We start from the raw sequence: 21,164 nt of genomic DNA, 5'->3' as shown, positions 1-21,164 counted from the left end.
CTCTGCCCATTAGAAGGGAAGATCTGGTGAGCAACAGGAAGGAGAAATTTAATTATTCTCTTCCTAATGACACTTGTGAGTTGCTCTGAGAACTTTTTTTAAGTCCATTTTATATTTATTCCTAGTTCCCAGGAGTCCAGCTCCTTTCCTCTTCTTTAAATTCAATTAGCCAACATATAGTACATCACTAGTTTCAGATGTAGAGTTCAATAATTCATCAGTTGCCTATAACACCCAGTGCTCATCACATCACATGCCCTCCTCAATGCCCATCACCCAATTACTCCATCCCCCCACCCACCTCCCCTCCAGCAACCCTCAGTTTGTTTCCTATAGTTAAGAGTCTCTCAGGGTTTGTCTCCCTCTCTGATGACTTCCCATTCAGTTTTCCCTCTTTTCCCCTATGATGCTCTGTGCTGTTTCATATATGCCACATATAAGTGAAACCATATAATTGTCTTTCTCTGACTGATTTATTTCACTCAGCATAATACCCTCCAGTTCCATCCACATCAATGTAAGTATTCATCCTTTCTGATGGCTGAGTAATATTCCATTGTATATATATACCACATCTTCTTTATCCACTCATATGGTGATACATCTGGGCTCTGGACATTGTGCTATAAACATTGGGGTGCTCGCGCCCCTTCAGATCATTACATTTGTATCTTTGGGGTAAATACCCAGTAGTGCAATTGCTGGGTGGTAGGGTAGCTCTATTTTTAACTTCCTGAGGAAACTCCATACTGTTTTCCACAGTGGCTACACCAGCTTGCATTCCCACCAACAGTGTAAGAGAGTTCCTTTTTCTCCGCATCCGCACCAATATTTCTTATTTCCTGACTTCTTAATTTTCCAGCTCCTTTACGATATTTTTTTATTTCATGAATGTTTAGCTAAATAGAAATGGACTTGGAAGAACTGAGATATGGGCAAATCATCTGTTAAATGGACTATTCGTCCAAACTATTCTGCTACCATTATTCTCTAAGAAATACCACTGTTCAACATCTGCAATTATTAAATTATCTATGCTTGAGTAACATTAAACTTATCAGATTTTTCATAGAATGGTTATTTTATCATTAAAAAGAATTTCTTTATGCATCCTTTTGCTTAGATTTAAAATTTAAAATGTCTTAGTTGACATTTATGATTAACAAAAACAAGCTTCTCAAGAAACAGTAAAAAATATAAAGTGGTTTTATAAGCAGCTGGTTAGCACATGAACAAGGAACAGACTGGGTTGAAAGAAAATTATAATTCATTATCGAGTTTAGTCCCTTGTTTTTTGACCACCTCTTCGGCTGGACTGCTTATGTGTGCTTTTTGTACAAATTCTTTTAATTTTGAGTTTTCTCCCCCCCCCTTTTTTTTGAGAGCGAGAGCAAGAGAGCGAGAGAGCGAGAGAGAGAGAGAGAGAGAGAGAGAGAGAGAGAGTGTGTGTGTGTGTAGCACATGGGAGTCGGGGTGGAGGGGGAGAGAGAGAATCTTAAGCAGGCTCCAAGCCCAGCATAGTGCGGAGGGGGAGCTTTATCTCAGCACCCTGAGATCATGACCTAAGCTGAAATCAAGAGTGGGATGCCTAATCAACTGAACCACCGACGTGCCTCCCCCCCCCTTTTTTAAGGAAAAGGGTGTACTTTTTTTTACTGAAAATGTTTCATTTTTTAAAATAAGCAGCTTTTCATGCATTACTAATGCAATAAAAATTGCCAAAAGAGAGAGGTAAGGAGAACATAAAATAGCGTTTGTCTTTACTAAAAAACTGTTAAGACAAAATACTTGGCTCTTTGCTTCCCTTCCATCACAGCCAAAAGGGAAACATGAATCAATTACATCACTGTCAAGTAGAAGGAAAAACATACGTAATTCAAAGACTTGTGCATATCTGAGGCCAATATTATGTTCGCATTTTCCCTTTTGAAGATCTAAGTTTTGTTTGGCGCCATAAAGAACAATCTAGCGGCATTGATTTTTTTCTTCTGCCTGAAGTGATGCACATTGAGAACTCGCTGTATGAATCAGAGACTGCTCTGAATTTCCACTAAAGTCTACAATTCTTTTGTCGGGGTTTGTAACTGGCTTTCCTCGCATTCAGAGGGGAGGTGGGGATGGGCAGGTGGAGATAAAATTCGCTACAATACTTTAGTGATCTGGATGGCAGCTCTCGAATTCAGATTTGCTTCTTTGGTTTTCTGAGTGACTTAGGCTTGCCCCTTCCCATTCCTGCAGGTCCTCAGTTTACCCTTGCATTGGATAAAATGGGTAGAAAAGTCTAAGCTCCTAAAATTGCTAGTGTTGGAGGCCCCTGGTGCGGGGGGGAGGAGGGGAGGGAGTTCCAAGTCTTCGGTCTTAAAGGTCACCTTTCATCTCTCATCCGGAACATGACAAAGCCACGCGAGTCCTAGTGAGTCCTACAAAGCTCTCAGCACACCTGGAAATCCAGGGTTAACGCCACCGACCCGCCTCCGACTTCGGCGAAACAATACCAGAGACGTCATTCGCCTGAAGCACCACCCCCACCAGCTCCGCGCCCACTGGCGGGCGCATGCGCAAAACAGGCGAAGGCCGGCAGCCATCCAGGGACCCTAGGTATCTGCACAGTGGTTAAAGTCTCGGAAAGGCCTGGCTCCCTCACCGGGTGAGGAGATCCCTGGCAGCGGCTATCTAGGATTACCCCCCCACCACCACCAAAGACCAACGCGAGAAGGTGCCGCGCGGTCTCCAGCGCGTTTCCGTTTCAAACCTGAACTTCCGGTTCGTTAGCCGGTTCCGGTCCTCGTTTTTCACTTCCGGTCGCCCTCGGTTCCGCTGCGGCCGGTTCCTGCGTCCACTGCTGCCGGTTCCGCCGCGCTCCAGGTGAGGGGACGCAGGGCACCCCGGGGCGCTGCCCACGGAGAGGCCGTTGGGGTCGGGGGACCGCAGCGCAGCACTGGTGTTCGCGCGACGCGGCTTCCACTGCGGCCGGCCGCGGCGGGCTGGAAGCTGCTTGGAGGAGCCCTGGGCCGCGTCTGCCCCAATCCGCGGCCCAGGCCTCCGGCCCTGGCCAGCTCGTCGCAGGGGCCTCCGCCCGCCCATCCGGCCTTCTCGCTTCTGTCGTGGGCTTCCTGAGCCCCAGTGGGTTTTGCGTCCCCTAACTTCATTCCTCCCTCTTCTGGGGTTTGTCTAGCCCTCCTCCTCAGCCTCCCTCTTGAAGGCATCCGGCCTCTGGGGTTTTTGAGTTTCTCCTATGCTTGTATGCTGTCCCAGACCATTCACTTCCCATAGCTGTCGCCTCCGCACTACCTCGCGGTTGCTGCTGCTGTGCTGTAGGCTTGTTGGAACGTTCACCTCTCAATGCCCAAGATGTTAACTTTTGCTGCCGTTAGTTTCAAGTCTTCGCCTTTGCAACATTTTAGTCGTGTGGTCTTGGACAAGTTGTTTTCTTTTTCAGTTTTCTAATGTGTATAATGAAGACAATAGTCGTTAGTTCAGGATTGCAAAAATAAAGTGAGATAAGTTGTTTAGCATGTTGTCATTTTGCTGTCATCGCCACCATTCGTCTTGCTCTCTAGAGTTTACTAAGTGCTGTCACAGATGTTACCTCACGCGTTAACACTGTTCTTGTTAAGTAAATATTAATAGTCTCATGTTGAGGTAGGAATTTTGGAATTGACTAGGCAAGTCAGTACAGTATGGTAGAGAGAAGAACTAACCCAAACAGCTGTTCTTGACTCTAGGTTCGCTATAAAGGTGCGATCCTTACTTGTGTAGGTTTAATTGCCAACCACTCCCACCCCCAAATCATTTTTTGGTTTGCAAATCTGATAGGGTCTAGAATCATACAAAGTTAGAATTGTGTGAGAAAAAAGGTTAAATGTGAAAACAAAAAGACTCAGGCATTTGCATTTGTGTGTTCCGTTGTGAATGATCTGAATATTGAAGAAATGAGGTTCAAAAGCAGTTTTAAGGACTATGCATTTAAAATTTTGATGGTGTTTGTTTTGTTATGCTTGGTCCTTTAGAGCACTTGCCAACTTGGAATTCCCACTAGCGGTGTAGGTGTACAGTGTTTAACGTTTGTATACTACTTTACTAAGCATGCAGAGCCCATGCCATCTGGCATATTTTCTTTTTTAGCTGAGAAAATTGAGTCTAGAGCACTGGCTTTCAAACTTTTAGTATGCCTCAGAGATGGAGGTGAGGGGGAGGCTGAGACAGGGATTGTTAAAAAAACACAAATTGCTAGGTCCTTTCTCTCCAACCCCAGTTATATTTTTAACAAGTTACCAAGTAGGGTCATGCTGTTGATTGATCTGAGACCACACTTTGAGAATACTGGTCTAAAGGTGAAATGACTTGTCCAGGCTCATCTGAAGCTCAGGTGATCTCCAAACTCTCTGCGCCCCCCACCCCCAACACAACATAAACTATGTTAGTGCTGTTTGCATTCTCAGCTCTTGGAAATTTTCATTTTTACTCCCACCTTCACAGAGAAATAATACTTAAACCATATTTTAGTTTGGCTCAAACTCTCTTTGGCTGTTTATTGAGGATCATAACATTTGTTAGAACAAGTTATCTCTAACAGAATACATTGCCCAAAATTAGCACTTTATTTAAATTTCAGTAGAGCAGATATAAAAGCATAAATATAAGTGATTTTATGGTGCTCTGTTCTAGTGGACATGTTGAAGACAGCTTAAGTTTCTAAGTTATTTTTGCATATTATGATTCACAATTTGCCTTCTTGCAGTTGGTCATAATCCAGGGAGAACGCAGTCAAATATTTCATTAAACAAGCGATAGCATTTGTAAATGGAGATTAGGAAATTCAGTTCTCTGACCTGGAAGAGGGCAGGGGGGTAGACTTAGGAAAACTGATAGAGAGTTTTAAGAGGGAAGAGACCTACATGCTATTGTTGATGAGAATAGCAGCCAGTATTTAATCTCTGTGTGCTTGTATCTGTGCCTGTGGGTTTTGTATTTACTGATCTTTGACACCTTGCCTCCTGTAGGTCCCAATGTAAGAGAGGCAGTTGTGATGTAGGGGAAGAAGCATGAGATTTAGTCAGAAGACATGTTCTGTTCCCAGCTTTGTGCCCATGAGCAGATTGCCTAACCTCGCTGAAGTCCCGTTTCCATAATTTTAAAAGAGAGACAATTCTTATCAACCTTGTTAAATGACATTGCATAAAAACTGTCCAATTTATTAAATATGAAACACATAATGGCTATACTTTTTATTTAGCACAGTGCCTGGAACATTTCAGCTCAAGTTTTTAGGAAAATTTATTTAGCCAGTACTTATTTATGTAGTGCTTACTATGTGCCAGGTCTGTGTGACTTACAAATAATTAGCTAATTTAACTCATAAGAACTTCAAAGTAGGCAGTATTCTCATCCTTAGTTTACAGATGAAGAAACCTAGACACTAAAAGTCTGATAACTTCCCAGAGTCAAATAGCTGGTAAGTGGGATAACGGATCTGAACCCAGGTACTCTGGCTCTAGACTTTGCCCTGTTAACAACTCACGGTGCCACTTCTCAGGTGTTAAATAAATACGAATGGTCCATCATGGAGGAACTTAACCTGTAGCCTAAACCTGGTCAAACAGAGAGGGAGGGATAGGTAGCTGATCATTGCAGCTTAACAGTTGAACAGGGAGAATCAGACAGAGTATTAGGAAGTAGTAACTTTAAGCCAAAAATTGGGAGGGTAGGGGAATTTTAACTTTGAGTCCTAATTGCTTTTGGTGTTCTGGTAGCATTTCTGAAGGAGAAAATATTATTTCTCCACCATCAAGTTGTAAAGTAAGACGCAAACTGCATGGCTCCTAAAACTTAGTTACAAGTTTGGCTACATCTTTGATATATCTATTTTAACTTATTTACTTGTATATCCCTTTCTTTTTAGGTATCTTTTTCTGAGTGAAAGCTGCTTGATCATATGTTTCAAGGATGGCTCTCCCTATCATCGTAAAATGGGGTGGACAGGAATATTCAGTGACCACACTTTCAGAAGATGATACCGTGTTAGATCTCAAACAGTTTCTTAAGACCCTTACAGGAGTGCTACCAGAACGCCAAAAGTTACTTGGACTCAAAGTTAAAGGTAATTCTCTCCTCACTTTAAACTTTTTGCGTTGATATATTTATGAATTTTTATATTAGCTATATTTTCTCTTTAATAAGTCTTTCCCCTTGGAGATTTCTTTGTTAGGGATATTCCTAAAATTGTTTTATAATAAAAATAAGAATATTAAAAATTACTTGAAAATACCACCACTATTAAGATTACTTTTGATTCCTCTGATAGTTGATGTTCACTTGTTAAACTTTTGGCACAGAAGTCTCAAGTAAAACTGTAATTTCTGACATCTGTGTTCTAGCACAGCTTTTTCATTACAGCTTCGTTCTTGTACTCTCCCTAAATTATCTTTTCTGCTTCAAAAGTAATGATGATTTAAAACGATGATTTGAAAATTATAGGCAGTGTTCATATCCAATCTGAAAAGGACTTTCATGGTCTTTGTGTTTGTTGTATCATTGAAGGGTGAATTTTGGGTAGCAATAAATCTCTAGCTTTATCTTAGGTGCTCAGTGTTCAAGACTTTCTGGAAAATATCTTCATCTTAAACAACAAAATAAAACATGAATTTATTTTGTTTAGCTAGTTGAATAAAGGTGTCCTCTAAAATGGAGTTGGGGAAAAAACAAATCTTGTATTAGTTGCTACTTCTTAGTGTGTTAGACGTTGCTAATTCAGCAGTGACAGTTTGTTAATTTGAGGAAGAAAAAAACTGCTGTGGAATCTGTACCAAAACTTTTAATGTTAGGGTTTTGTATAATGGGATAGTGAAACCAGCACCTGAACTTTAGTGAGAAAACAGTCATTTGCTTGTATTGTAGGCAAACCTGCAGAAAATGATGTTAAGCTTGGAGCTCTCAAACTGAAACCAAATACTAAAATCATGATGATGGGAACTCGTGAGGAGAGCTTGGTAAATGTTTACTTTTGTTACCATTTGTCCCTTTGAAGATATGATTTATATTACACTGTTGTGTCATGGTTTTAATTGTGGTAAAATTGTCAGTTTGGCAGTCAGTGAAAAATAAAAACTTCACAATGTATGTGGTATTAATTCAGCAGAAAACAAATACTAGGGAACTTGTTAGTATATAGTTAGCCATAAGCATAGTAGTAGTGCAAATGGTCAAAATAACATGGTAAATCTGCCCAGTGAATGTGTATAATGAATTATAAAATGTGGAAATTTTCTCACAGTGTGTGTTTGAAAGATTCTTGACCTCAGACTGTATCTTTTGATTTTTATGTTATGCATGTATTTGTTATGTTAAAGACAATTTGGTAAAACAAAACTATTTTTCATCTTAATAGGAAGATGTCTTAGGTCCACCTCCTGACAATGATGATGTTATCAACGACTTTGATATTGAAGATGAAGTAGTTGAAGTAGAAAATAGGTAAGTGCTTTATATTATCAAAGGAAATGGGTTGTAATGTGAGAAAAAAGTGAATGTTTCACCTGATTTTATTTTTCTATTAGGGAAGAAAACCTACTGAAAATTTCTCGCAGAGTAAAAGAGTATAAAGTGGAAATTTTGAATCCTCCCAGGGAAGGGAAAAAGCTTTTGGTACTAGATGTTGATTATACGTTATTTGGTAAGTCAACTAAAATTGTGCTTTATCTTCTGTTACCCATAACAACTCTTTTTTTTTCCTTTTGTTTATTTTTTCCTTCCAATATGAAATATTTGAAAGCTTTTCTTATTATTATAAAAAGTATATCATTCATTGTAGAAAATACTGAAGTCGTCTGTAATCTCAAACCCCTAAGATAACTGTTCTTATATTTTAAGTGTATCTTCCAGGGTGTGTTTGTATGTATATCCTTTTTACTTTTGCTTAATGATCAGTCATTTAATATTATTCATTATGAATTAAAGATACATATTTTTTGGTCAACACTACTCTAGTTTATGGCTGTATCTTAATTTAATCATGTCATTCTCTATTGATTAACATTTCAATTTTTTGAGGATTATTTAAAAAGCATTTTTGATATTTTATCATTTCAAATGATAATGGTTTTTCATTTATGTTCAGGGCAGATTCTTTTTTTAAAAGATTTTATTTATTTATTTATTTGAAAGCAAGAGAGAGCATAAGTGGTGTGAGGGGCAGAGGGAGAAGCAGACTCCCCGCTGAGGAGGGAGCCCGATGTGGGGCTCGATCCCCAAACCCTAGGATAATGACCTGAGCCGGAGGCAGATGCTTAACTGACTGAGCCATCCAGGTGCCCCAGGACAGATTCTTAAATGTAAAATTTCTCGTGTCAGCAAAAAAGAAAGGTGTTTATTTCATCCTCTAATATTTCTAAGAACTGACTTCTAAGTTAACTAACTCCTGTTATTAGCATGAATTTATTTACCTCTAAACCTAAACTTTAAGTACAGGTCATAAGTTAATGTGTACTTATTTTAAAATTTGATTATTAAGTTAGTTGGGCCTGTCATTCTAGTGAAATGTGATTATATCTGGAAGGTGAATGGCTAAAGTGAGTATAGATGGCTCTAGTTTGTTTTTCATGTGACAAAATAACGTCTATATTTTAAAGACTACATGAAAACTAAATTTACAGTTTACTGTATAAGCCTGAATTCTGGGTATTGCTCTTCCCAAATTAAAAAAATCAATTAATTAAAATTGAATCGCAATGATATCAAATTGTGTGCTTTCAAAGACATCTGTTTGTCAGCCAGTATAATTCAGTCTCAGGTAGTTTGCATTTGAATGTTTATATTACATTTCATAATTTTCATTGATATCAGGTACTTGTCCATAACAAACTAGTAATCATCTATGACTGATTTTCTTTTAGACCATAGGTCTTGTGCAGAGACTGGAGTAGAATTAATGCGACCATATCTTCATGAATTCCTAACATCTGCATATGAGGATTATGACATTGTTATTTGGTGTAAGCTATATTTTTTGTTTAGATTTCCATGGAAGTAATCTTGTTCTGTGAATTATTCTGCTTTATAAAATGTCACTTAAAATGACCTGTGGTTAAATATGATGCAGTTTTCATTTGTTCTAGCTAATTTGTGATGAAACATGTTTGACTTTCTTGCATCACAATATAAACTTATATGTATATTTGCCAATACCACTGAAGTAGTTAAATACAGAAAGGGAGTAGGTTATGGTGTCAGAATAAAAATGATCTTATTTTCATAAGACCCCACCCTGATTAGGAATTTTTCTTTCTGATCTTTACTGTAGAATCTTTGCTGCTTCAGGATATTGTTGCTTTCTCCTTTCTTTATCACTCTAGTTTCAAAATATTTGGAGAAAGACGTATAAAAAAAATCACAGTGATGTTGTTCTTCAGAAATAAAGGAATATGAATTAACTTGAGGAAAATTAAACAGACTAAGGCAGTATTACTCAAATTGTGGTCTGTGGACCATTCCAGGAGCTTACAGGTCTGTGATAAGATCATGAGTTTGCTCCAGAAAGTAAATTTACTACATTACTGAGCACATTATTTAGTTCAATGGACATTTTGTTGTGGCAAGACTTTATGAAGAGAAACTGTGTATTAATTTATATCTTACATCCCCACAAACATTTAAAGTTGCTTCTTGGCAAGCCACAGGCAGAAAAGAGCTATCCTGATTGTGAATTAAATAAAATCTCATCATGAAAAATGCTATGTTTAATTGTACTAGGTTTTTGATGAGTGACCACAAAGGTGTTACTTCAGTCTTTAAATTTCCTTTGTACTTTTCCTTTTAATCAGAGTATCTCCATTTTTCAGTATTAATATGAGTTCACAGCCATTTAGATTAAATACATAGTTTTCTGGTTTATAAGATACAGGGAGGAAAGCTTCCTGGGAACAAATTTTTGTTCAGCTGACACCTGAGATGATATTTGACAAAAAAGTTTTTCCTCTAAATGTTATTAAAGTAGACTTAGAAATTTAGAGAATTTTTACAATCATATATTTAAAATTAAAGTTATATTTGTAAATTATGGTATCTAATGGTAGTTTGTTGAAAAGGATACTTCACTTTGGAGCTAAATTAACTAGAGTTTAATTCCGACTTTGTCCTTACTTTGTGATACTGAGCAGGTCAGTTAATATCTCTGAGCCTTAAGTTCCTCATCAGAAATGAAGATAAGTAAACCTGTATTACAGGGTAGTTATAAGAATAAAAGTATCAGTACAGCAACTAGTACCATGTCTGACATATAATAAGTAATTAATTGGAAACCCTTTTTATTAGCTATGAATATTTTTGTTTTTCATCTGGGGATTGTAGACCTAAAATAGATACTGAATTTAAAAAAATTGTTTTTCCCTATCTCATGATTGTTGTCATTGTAGATGTATCAGTCTCTAAAATTTTAGTTCAACTGACCAGTTTTGTGTGTAAGGTAATTCTTTCAGTTTGTGTGTTTGTGTGCTGAAGACTTTTATTTTGAGAACTCAGGTACCTCCTTTGTCTTTAAAAAATACACGTACACATGCTGTAAAAATTAAACTCCTTTTCCCTTTTTAAACATTTTACTTGGTAATAGCTATGTAGTTTAGTCCAGTAACTTGGGACCAGAAGGGCATATAAAACTGAGGGTTGAATTTTAATATCAGTGATCTCAAAACTGGTTGTTGTCCGACAATGAGCAGATACATAACAGAATTTATGAATTTAGTTATGTCAGTTTCATTGTTAAAAGCTCCTAGACTCAGTGAGCACTAAGTTTCCTGAGCCTGGTAAAGTGTTGATTTTTATTGGACCTAGTGGTCTTTAACATCAACTTTTGGCGCATAACATTAATCTGCTTATATTGACATATATGCCAGTGCATGGTTTGGCAGTGGGAACATGGAAGTAAATTAGAGATTCAGGCACCCTATATTTAAATGTGGATTGATGGAGAACAGTGTCAGGGCTGTTTTAAAACAGGAATTTAGGTCTTGATTTATAAATTTCCTAGATTCAAAATTCTTTTGAACATTGGTTACCTGCATCTTTTAGATAAAAGTTGTTAAAATTCTATTCTGCGCTGATGCACTAAAAGTTCATTTTTATAAATACTTAAAATTACCATAAATATGTTAGGAAGTATTATTTGTGATGCATTTGAACTTTTAATCTTGCTTAGAAAACTTATACAGAAGAAAAAATTTTTAAATGAAGTTCAAGCTTTTCATTTGTATCGTATTATCATTCTTCATATTTTAGCCGCAACAAATATGAAGTGGATTGAAGCTAAAATGAAAGTAAGTGTTAGACAATCCATTTAAGAATGTTTTGAAATTGCATTTGTCTTTTTAGAAGTTCCAAGTTAAATTAATTTCATTCTCATTGGAGGGCATTTAATAAACAGTTGGCCATTATCAGGAATAGAGCTGTGTGCTTAAAGTCTGGTTAATGGTGGAATGTATTGTGTAATTAAGTCTTTTTTAAGAAAAAGTACAGCAGAGCTCCATGTCCTTTTCCCCTCCATTTTACAATAATTTTTTTTTTCTCCGTATTTTGCTTTGGTGTATAATAAAGAAGTGATGTTCTTCTGAAATATGTAAAGGGATGTAATCTGTTTCTAGTTTCTTTTCTTTGGACTACCATTTGTTGGCTTAAATGAAAGTAATAAACTTGGTAGTTGTTGAGCAAGGTGTGGTTGGTGGCCAGTAGGGTAGAAGGTGGCGTTATGGGAAATGGTAGCTGGAATATTGAGAAAGCCTGGAATTTTTCATATTATTATATTTTAACCACATGAATATTTGTATTTATAGGAGCTGGGAGTGAGCACAAATGCAAATTATAAGATTACCTTCATGTTGGACAGTGCTGCTATGATAACAGTGCATACTCCAAGGAGAGGATTAATAGACGTAAGAAATCATCTTCTTTTTAAAGTTTTAAATGTTTATATTCTAGTATACTTTTTGTATTTATGTTGGTGGAATAAAGTATAGAAAGAGTTGAGAAGTACATCTGAGTGGATAATAAATTACCAGTTGAGTTTGACATAGGAAGATGTATGTAAGGTTAATAGATTGGAATTTTAATGATAGAATTAAGGATCTTGAGCAAGACCGTCAAGAATGGTCATGGATAATTGTCCCATGATGATGGCAGCACAGTGTTGCTCAAAACAGAGTAGGTGAGAAAAAATACTGAATAACATTGAGGAAGATACTAGAAGCAAATCAACACATACTCACCCTGCCCTATATAAAACTGTAAGTAAAAGCAGAAAGCATGATGCATGTACTTTGGTGTGATGTATATGTAACCCTGGAGAGGAGCAACAAGAACCACCAGAGAAAAGCGTTGGGCTAAAAAGATTAGGGTTCTTCACTTTGTTTACTCACTGAGTAACCAGTCCTATTATTGAACTCTTATTTGGAGGTGTTATGGTAGTCACTGTTGGAGACATGGTCTTATACCTTTGGGAAGCACACGAACTAATAAGAATTGGGGAGAACTTAGCAAACTAGGAAAGCATAGAGGAGACTACTGAAATTGTCAAAATCATAAACAGAATCCTTTAAATGTGTGGAGATTTATTCAATAAAGGAAATACTTCATACATCAAGGGAAAAACATTATTACCTACTAAAGTTGTACATTTATAAAATCTAAACACTAAAAAAAAGTTTGGGGAATGTTAAACATAGTCATGTTTATAATAGTGAAAAATTAGAGAAATAAAAATAAATCTGGTGGTTGCCAAAGAGGAGATAGGTGAGGGGATGGGTGAAAAAGATGAAGGGGATGAAGAAAGACAAATTTCCACTTATGAAATAAGTAATGGAGATAAAAGTACAGAATAAAGAATATAGTCAATAATGTGATTAACGTATAGCGACAGATAGTGACTGAGCACTGAGTAATGTAGAGAATTGTCGAATCACTATATTGTACACTTGAAACTGATGTAACACTGTATGATAATTATATTTCAAGAAAAAATGAATAAATCCTCAATATCTAACAGGGAATTGGATATAAAAATTTTTGTTCATCCATAAAATGGAATGCATTTTTGATGTAACAAATATTTGATGTAACAGAATATTTAGTGATTTAAAAATTTTTCATGACACATCATTAAAGTTAAAGAATAATTTAGAGAGCAGTATTTGCAGACTGCAAACTAGAAATAGTTTTTAACCCTTATTTGGTTCAGGTTTCCCCTTAACAAAAGATCTATAAACTGTAAAGCTGCTGGTGTTTATAAAAAAGACTGGAGGAGGGACACCTGGACCGCTCCAGCTTGGACTCTTGATTTTGGCTCAGGTTATGATCTCAGGGTCCTGGGCTCAGGCCCCACTTAGGGGCGTGGTAGGCATGGAGTTTGCTTGGGATTCTCTCTCTTCCTTTCCCTCTACCCCTCCCCCTGCTCCTGCACTCTGTCTCTCTCTAAAATAAAATCTTAAAAAAGACTGGAGGTAAATATATCCTTCGTAATGACTGGGTTATAGTTAATTTAAAATTTTCCTGTGTGCTTTTCTGTGTTTTCAGGTTTTTTTTTCTACAGTCAGCAGTATTATTTCTTTAATTGAGAACAAAGTAGTCCAAGTTTTGGCACTTGACATAATTAGAAAATGACAGCGCTATTTAAGAGGATGTAGGATGTTAACCCTGGGTGTCATAAACTAAAGCTCTTGTCCTATTTCATGAAGCTTTTGTTAGCTAAGAAAATGAAGAATCTGGGGCGCCTGGGTGGCTCAGTCATTGAGCATCTGCCTTCGGCTCAGGTCATGATCTCAGGGTCCTGGGATCGAGCCCCACATCAGGCTCCCCGCTCTGCCCTGCTTGTATTCCCTATCTCGCTCACTCTCTCTCTCTGTCAAATAAATAAATAAATAAATCTTAAAAAAAAAGAAAAAGAAAATAAAAAATTTGGCTTACTATGTAAGTTCCATATTTGTCTTAAAGTATTTGGTTGGTTGGTTTCAGTAGTAAACAAAGAGTAAAAAACTAAGGCAAATAAAATTAAAATATTTTAAATAATAAAATAATTTCAATAATATTCTTTGCTTAGCTAGGACACTAAGAAAAAAGGCTTTCTATAGTAAAATAAGTTCTAGAAAGAAAAAGAAAAACAACATTTTTAAATGACAACCTTTGTTACCATTTATTTACTACCATTTAATTTCCTATAATCTCATATTACTGTAAGAGAGATTCCTGTCTTCAGCAAAAAAGTACTTCTGAAAATTAATTTATTTAAAAAATTTTTCTGAATGTATAAAATAAACTCATATAATTCAAAAATAAAAATAAAGTATGTAATGAGAAGTCTTCCTCCCTCTGGCCCTTTAGCCACTTAGTCCTCTCTTCCTACTGTTCTTGTGTGGTCTTCCAGAGACTTTATGCAAGTACCAACAGATATGAATATGTAAGGAGTTATCTTTTTTTTTTTTTTTTTTTTTTTTTTACTTATGAAAACATCCAAGTTTAATAATAAAGGGCTAAATCTGTAAGTCAGCAGTTCTGGATGCAATTGTCTGAAGTTGTAAATTCTATAAGGAGTTATCTTTTTTGAAGGCTCATTTTAACAACTCAGAAATAAAAGAATTTACAAATTATAGTGCTTTTGAAGTTAACCAGTTGCCCTAGAAATTGTGCACCTGTGCCACTGAATAAGACAATCAGTTTTCCTCTACAAAGTATTTAAATACTGTATTAATAGAACCAGGCACATTGTTCATTATTAAGGTTTTCTAGTTTTGAAAACAGACCCCATGTGACACTCAAGCTCTGAGGGGCTTGTATTAGCCCAGAAGTCATGTGACTACTCAGCAGACAATTAAGCAATTACTTTAAATTCTTATATTTTAAATAATTACTCCTCCTTTAACCCCAAATCTTCATGTTAAAATTATGGAGAGTCTTATAGTGGGTTTAGGTAGGTAGACGTGAGCAGACCTTTCAGAAGTTAACATCACGAGATCTGTTGTGCTTTAAAATGTGTTGCATCTCAGCTGTGGTCTGTTCACACAGCCAGCCGTCACTGTCCTACAGGAGGAAAGGAGTGCTCTGACGTAGTTTGGGCATTTTGAGGTATCTCTGCTTTTAAGAAAAGATGAACTATTGATAAAATTGGAGTTAAATCTAAACTTTTGTTCTAAGGTAAAGCCTCTTGGTGTTATATGGGGAAAGTTTTCGGAGTTTTACAGCAAAAAAAACACCATAATGTTTGATGACATTGGAAGAAATTTTCTAATGAACCCACAGAATGGACTAAAGGTAAGACATAATTTTATGCTTATGTAATCTGAAATTTGTGGTAGAACTTGAGCACTGTTGAATTTCATAAATTTTCAGAAGTACTGTATTATGGTCACAGGCAAGAAAGCTTACATATTTAGAAAAATTCATATACAGTTGAACATTTTCTCTCCCATGTTGATATCTTCTTGGGTTGCCAACTCATCCAGGTATTTTCTGTTTAGTTAGCTCTGTGGAACACCATGGGTTTACATTGACTTTCAGCATCACAAGTGAAAGCAACAGACATTTTATTTTAGGGATACAAATCTTGGGATTTCTGATGTTCTGGTTAGCTGGATAGCTGGCAGTAAGGGTTTATTTTTTCCTTTTTAAACTGAAACTGAGGTTTTTGAAAATTCGTACAGGGCAGTTAGAGATCTTAAGAGTTATAAAATGCCAGAACTAGGAATCTCAGTCACCTTGTCTACCTTCTTAACTTTATATAAACAATCTGAGGATCAGAAAATTTGTAACTTGCCCAAAATCATGTATGTAACTGGTTAATGACAGAATCTGAGTTAGAATCTAAGTTAGTTGATTCCTAGGCCAGGGGTGATCTTAGCATGAAGTCATATGCGATCTTGTATAGGCATGATAGTAACATTTAATCCTGGTAGCATTGTAAATTGGTAAGATAAACATTTAAAACTTTACATTTCTGGATGTGGTCTTTAGTGTATGAGGAAAGGTTAGAAACAGAATGCTGATCTTGGTAGTGAATTGCCACAATTATAAAAGCTGTTGACTTGGAAGAAAAGTACTTGAGGTGAATTGGTAGTTATGTTCTTCTCTAAAAATGGTTTCTCTTTGAGGCTTTAGGAGAAATGTTTTTCTTGTGTGTAGTTTGCCAGGTGTGAGGTACAGGAATAAATTCTTGAGAAAAGATTCAATTACTCTAAACCAAATTCTCTGTGAACCTAATGGTTAATACCTGTTTAGGAAAAGAGGTGAAGTCATGATCTTCAAGGATGATTTTTGAGGAAAGCTTTAACTTAAAAAAAAAAAAAAATACGATCATTAGTTTCATATGTGTTTAGAAGAAACTTTATTTTCCTAGCCCACATTTGGGCCCTACTTACCTTTGGATGCAGGGATGATATAAATTTCTAGTTCTTCATATTACTTTAGAGCAGGATTTTTTTTTTTTAAACTAGGCATTCCGTAGAATCACTGAAGGAATTTCTAAAAATACATGTTTACAATCCCCCCAAATTTTAATTCAAGAGAGGTATTTTTAAACATTCCACTAGAAATCTCTCATATGTCTCCTTTTGAAAACCTCTTTTAAGAAGGTAGTTATTAATGATTTGCCCACACTGACATAAAAGCAGTTTTGAAATTGAGAACTATTCTTACTGTGTTTTGTTGTCATGGTTTCATAATGTTCTTGATAGAAGTCTCAAAAAAGATTTCACAGAGATCTTAAAGATGACTGCTCATTTTTAGAACAGTAAACTTCTAATATAAGCTTGCTAATCTTAAGGTTTGACATAGGATATATAAGACATTGTGAATTATGAATACAGTACTGAACTAAAAAAACTTTAGTTTTGGTCATGGATAAATCAATACTCTGAAAATTTCATTTTTATTTATACAAGGAAATGATGATATAAGAGAATGCAGATAATCTAGACCATCTTAAGTTCCAAAAATCTTTCTTTGATATGAGGCTACAGTGGTCATATATATTCTGCCCTGCTAGTGAGATCATTTTTAAAGAATGTTACAATAAGAAGTGATTATGCTAGAACAAGTGAAGGTAGTTAAGTGAATAGTAGGCTTTTTTCCACTTAACTAGTTTAACTTTTAGATCCAGAGTCATCGGAGTATTTTAGTTTTAGGGATTTTAGTATTTTAGGTACATGAGGTAGAAGGGCTCTCAACTTGTTACTGTAAACGTTATACACGGACTGTCAGTTTATTTCACTGAGATAGTGCAAAAGTCATTTTTAGTACTGACATCCTTAGTAATATTTTCATCTCATTAACTGAATCTGAATGATAGGATAGTGTAGATTTGTGCTAGTTTCCTTATTGCAGTGTGAAGTGTTGGATGTTTGTTTTCTAACAGATAAGACCTTTTATGAAAGCGCACCTAAATCGAGATAAAGACAAAGAACTTTTAAAATTAACTCAGTACCTCAAGGAGATAGCAAAATTAGATGACTTCTTGGACCTAAACCACAAATATTGGGAAAGGTAAGTGCTAATTGTTTATTCATTTCCTTTTCACAGGAGTGAATGAAAACATTGGTGACCCTGGTATACACATAATTCTGAACTTTTATTTAAGATGGGTGAATTCTAAAACTATTTTCTAATGCAGTGACATTTCCCCCAAAAGTATTCTTCCCTTTCATCTTAACCTCTACCCTGTTCATAAACCTGCATCTCTTAAGATCTTTAATGCTTCTAGGAGAGAGGATTTGAGACTGGTACACATTTGTGTTGCTTATAAATTATTTTGTGACACTGGATAGGTCACTCTTTTATGAATCATATGGGAAGGTAGTCCCTGTTCTCATACTATAAAATAAAGTCAGGATAAAGTAAAACACACTAAAAAGTTTCCTGTTAAAAATCACTCTACAAGTAACCTCTCTGTGTAGCAGAAAAATTAGAAAACTATAATCCAGTAGAGAAACAATTACTTAATGATTTTTCTTTCCAAAGAGAGCCACCTTACCATCTTGGTGTATGGTCTTCTAGTCTTTTTTTCTAATCACAAACATAGGCACACATCTACATATAGCCTGCATATGAACATCAAGATTCTGAAGTAGGGGAAACCTCTGGGGAAGTGGACAGGATTATAGTGTACTGCAAGTAATTTTTTGGAATTTGGTTTTTAGAAATCTGCTTGCATTAATACAGCAACAAAAGGTACTGTTCATGTAATAACAGTTTGGCTTTTCAGATCACTCTGTCATATAGCTTCTTATTAGATGATTCTCATAATCCTATTAGGAAGGTAATGCAGGCATTTTTATCCTCATCTCCAAATTATTAATGATGTAACAAAGGCATGGAGTTAATAAATGCCACAAAATGAACAAGTTTACACCATTAAAATGTGTTCAGGTCTAATGATTTTAAGAGCTCTTTCCCCACCCCATACTACTGAGTATAGTAATTTGTAAATGTGAAAACCCACAATTGTTACTCAAGAAAAATAAGATCTTTATTTATTTATTTATTTTTAAGATTTTATTTATTTATTTGACACAGAGAGACACAGCGAGAGAGGGAATACAAGCAGGGGGAGTGGGAGAGGGAGAAGCAGGCTTCCCGCAGAGCAGGGAGCCCGATGCAGGGCTCGATCCCAGGACCCTGGGATCCTGACCTGAGCCGAAGGCAGACACTTAACGACTGAGCCACCTAGGCGCCCCGTGGAAAAATAAGATTTTTAAATGAGTTTGAGGTTCTTTTTGGAAATTACAGTATTACTATACCGCTTTCACATGAGGTAGTCAGGCAGTATGAAGGGAGAGAATGCAGTCTCCAGAGCCTTGTTTTGAATCTGAGCTCTGCCACTTTCTAGCTGGTTGGGAACTTGGGCACTTAGCCTCTTTGTGCTTGTAAAATAGGAATAAGTTCTAAAAAAAAGGTCTTCATAGAGCTGTTGTGAGGATGAATGAATTAATACCTGTACTTAAAACTGTGGTTGGCACATAAAACAATCAACAGATATTAGATTATTAACAATTATTACTCATCTGGAGAAGTGTTGTTATTAAATGAACTGCTTCTTTTGGGAGGAGAGTTAGATTGTTATTGTGAATTTATCATGATACAGCTTAGACATCTTTATTTTATTTCTTGCAGGTATCTGTCAAAGAAGCAAGGACAATAGTTACAAGTTATACTGGCAGTTATTGAGGATACTTGAGATCATGAACCTCTTGCTTTTATGCTAGAAATCATTATGATAGTGCTGGACACTGCAGTGAATATCAGACTGCTTATACTTGGTCTTCCAGTTTTTTGTAAATTTAATTTTATATTTTTTGAAGATCATAGCAATATGCTAAAAAAATCCTTTTTTCCCCCTCTATGAATATACTCTTACCCTTGAAAAATATTTTCTCCAGCATTGAGTACTGAGTTCCCCCCCCCCCCCCCCCCCCCAAAACACAAAAGTCGACAAAAATGTATACTCAACAATGTCATTTTGTGACTTTGGAAACAAGTTATGTCTTGCGTTTTTGTTTCATTGTGTTGTTGTCTGACTAAATCAAAGACCAAACCCATCTTGCAACTACTCCTTTTCCCTTTAAAACAAAACAAAACAAAAAAAAGTTTTTGCATAAGGATCCTAGTTTGGTATGCTTAAAATCACCAAGAGTTTTTTTATTCCTTTGTCATAGACACCGTTTCTCTTCTTACTGTGCACTATTTACATCTCTAAATTTTGAGCTGTCTCAGTTTGGTCTATATGTGTGTCCGTGTTTTTTGAGTAAAACTGGAAAACGTCAGCTGTGATACAAGTGTGTCTCATAGTATGAGAAATAGAAAACATAAGACTGAAGAATACAAACTAAGGAACAAAAGTTATTTCTTTTTGGTGGCTAAGTAGAAGCACTTCTGCCTAAAACCGTTGTCATGAAAGCAACTAAAGGCAATACATTTTTAAGGGGACAGCCCTAAAAAGCATGAACAAAAAGTTTTTGTTCTGTTCCAGCTATATCTTGTCTAATTGCAAACACTGTGTCTCAGTGAAAATATTTAGCCATAAGATTAAAAAAAATTATTTGCAATGCTTACACCTGCAGATATGTAATGTGACCACTGTTTTGTGTTGACAGTATTGCTTTACAGTTCTTATATTTGAAAGGAATCTGATCCTTTCAAATAAACATGGTGTATATTGTTCTCACGGGACTATTTCAGTGGTGTAAATAATAAATACTTTTTCTTAAAACATTGGCTTTGCTCTTTACTGTTCCACATATTTTGCCTCTTTGTTGAATCACAAAGTGAAACAAACAGTAGGCTGGGGCAAGGACCTCTTGAAAAAATCTAAATGTGTATGGTTTAAAAGTGTGAATCACTATTCATTCAGAATTGGTTTTAGCAGCTACTTAGATATGTTAAATTACTTAGTTCTAATAAGTACCATGTTTTCAGGAAGATAAGCTGTTTTCTTTGTGACAGGTTATTATAAAGATATACAGTGCAGAAGAGTTTGAGAACCCTTAAATAATTTAAGATGATTCAATTAACATATTTCTAAATTATGAGGCTAAATTTAAATATTTAAGGATGGAGTAGAATTTTTTGGAATACTCATTTCACTGGGGCATTTTCCCATTGTAAAAGGCAGTTTATCGTTCCAAGGTAGGCATGGAAAGGGCTTAATTTTGTTAAGAAAACTGAACACTTAGAACTGTTTAGTTCAATAAAGAGCAGAACATGTTCTAAATCAATATAAAATACGAAAGTGAGCAAGCCTCAAAGCAAAGTAGGATTTTTAAAAAAACGCTCTCTGCCATTAGGTGGTGCTCAAACCAAAGTTTATTAGCTGGTATGCAAAATTTAGTTCTGGGAGAACATTGTCACTGTCGGCTTACCGAGATCACATGTGTTTTCTAATAGAGTATTGGCGTTTTTACTTTGTCTTCTGCATCTCATGATTTATTGAGCAGATCGATCTACCTCTGTGTATGTGGCTCACACAACAGAACCAGGCATATACATATGCTGATGAAACAGCAAGTTAGTTCTATGGTTTATATGTTCCAAACTTTTAAGCAGTTGGTTCTTAGTGAAGTATATTTAATCTAAAAATTGCAGAACATCATTAAGTCTTTGATTCAGAGGGCACTTTGAGATCTAGTAGCCCCTCAGGTCCT

General features: G+C 36.0%; 1 protein-coding gene across 2 annotated transcripts; it reads left to right on the top strand.

The window, feature by feature from the left end:
- The first annotated feature begins 2,716 nt into the window (after positions 1 to 2,716).
- UBLCP1 (ubiquitin like domain containing CTD phosphatase 1) lies at positions 2,717 to 20,227 on the top strand. 2 transcript variants are annotated; one of them, XM_027606897.2, is made up of 11 exons: positions 2,717 to 2,865; positions 5,903 to 6,100; positions 6,898 to 6,989; positions 7,388 to 7,473; positions 7,557 to 7,672; positions 8,892 to 8,990; positions 11,269 to 11,306; positions 11,820 to 11,918; positions 15,169 to 15,285; positions 17,384 to 17,511; positions 19,138 to 20,227. In XM_027606897.2, exons 2-11 carry the CDS (start codon positions 5,947 to 5,949, stop codon positions 19,163 to 19,165), a joined length of 957 nt encoding a protein of 318 aa, XP_027462698.1. In that variant the 5' UTR covers positions 2,717 to 2,865; positions 5,903 to 5,946; the 3' UTR covers positions 19,166 to 20,227. The 2 variants fall into 2 exon arrangements, with proteins under 2 accessions (XP_027462698.1, XP_027462699.1); XM_027606898.2 differs by lacking the exon at positions 2,717 to 2,865 and adding an exon at positions 3,001 to 3,123.
- The last annotated feature ends 937 nt before the right edge of the window (positions 20,228 to 21,164 follow it).

The sequence above is a fragment of the Zalophus californianus genome, chromosome 5 (genome assembly GCF_009762305.2).
Source record: "Zalophus californianus isolate mZalCal1 chromosome 5, mZalCal1.pri.v2, whole genome shotgun sequence".
NCBI classification, from domain to species: domain Eukaryota; kingdom Metazoa; phylum Chordata; class Mammalia; order Carnivora; family Otariidae; genus Zalophus; species Zalophus californianus.
This window is presented reverse-complemented; position numbering and strand designations above follow the sequence as displayed.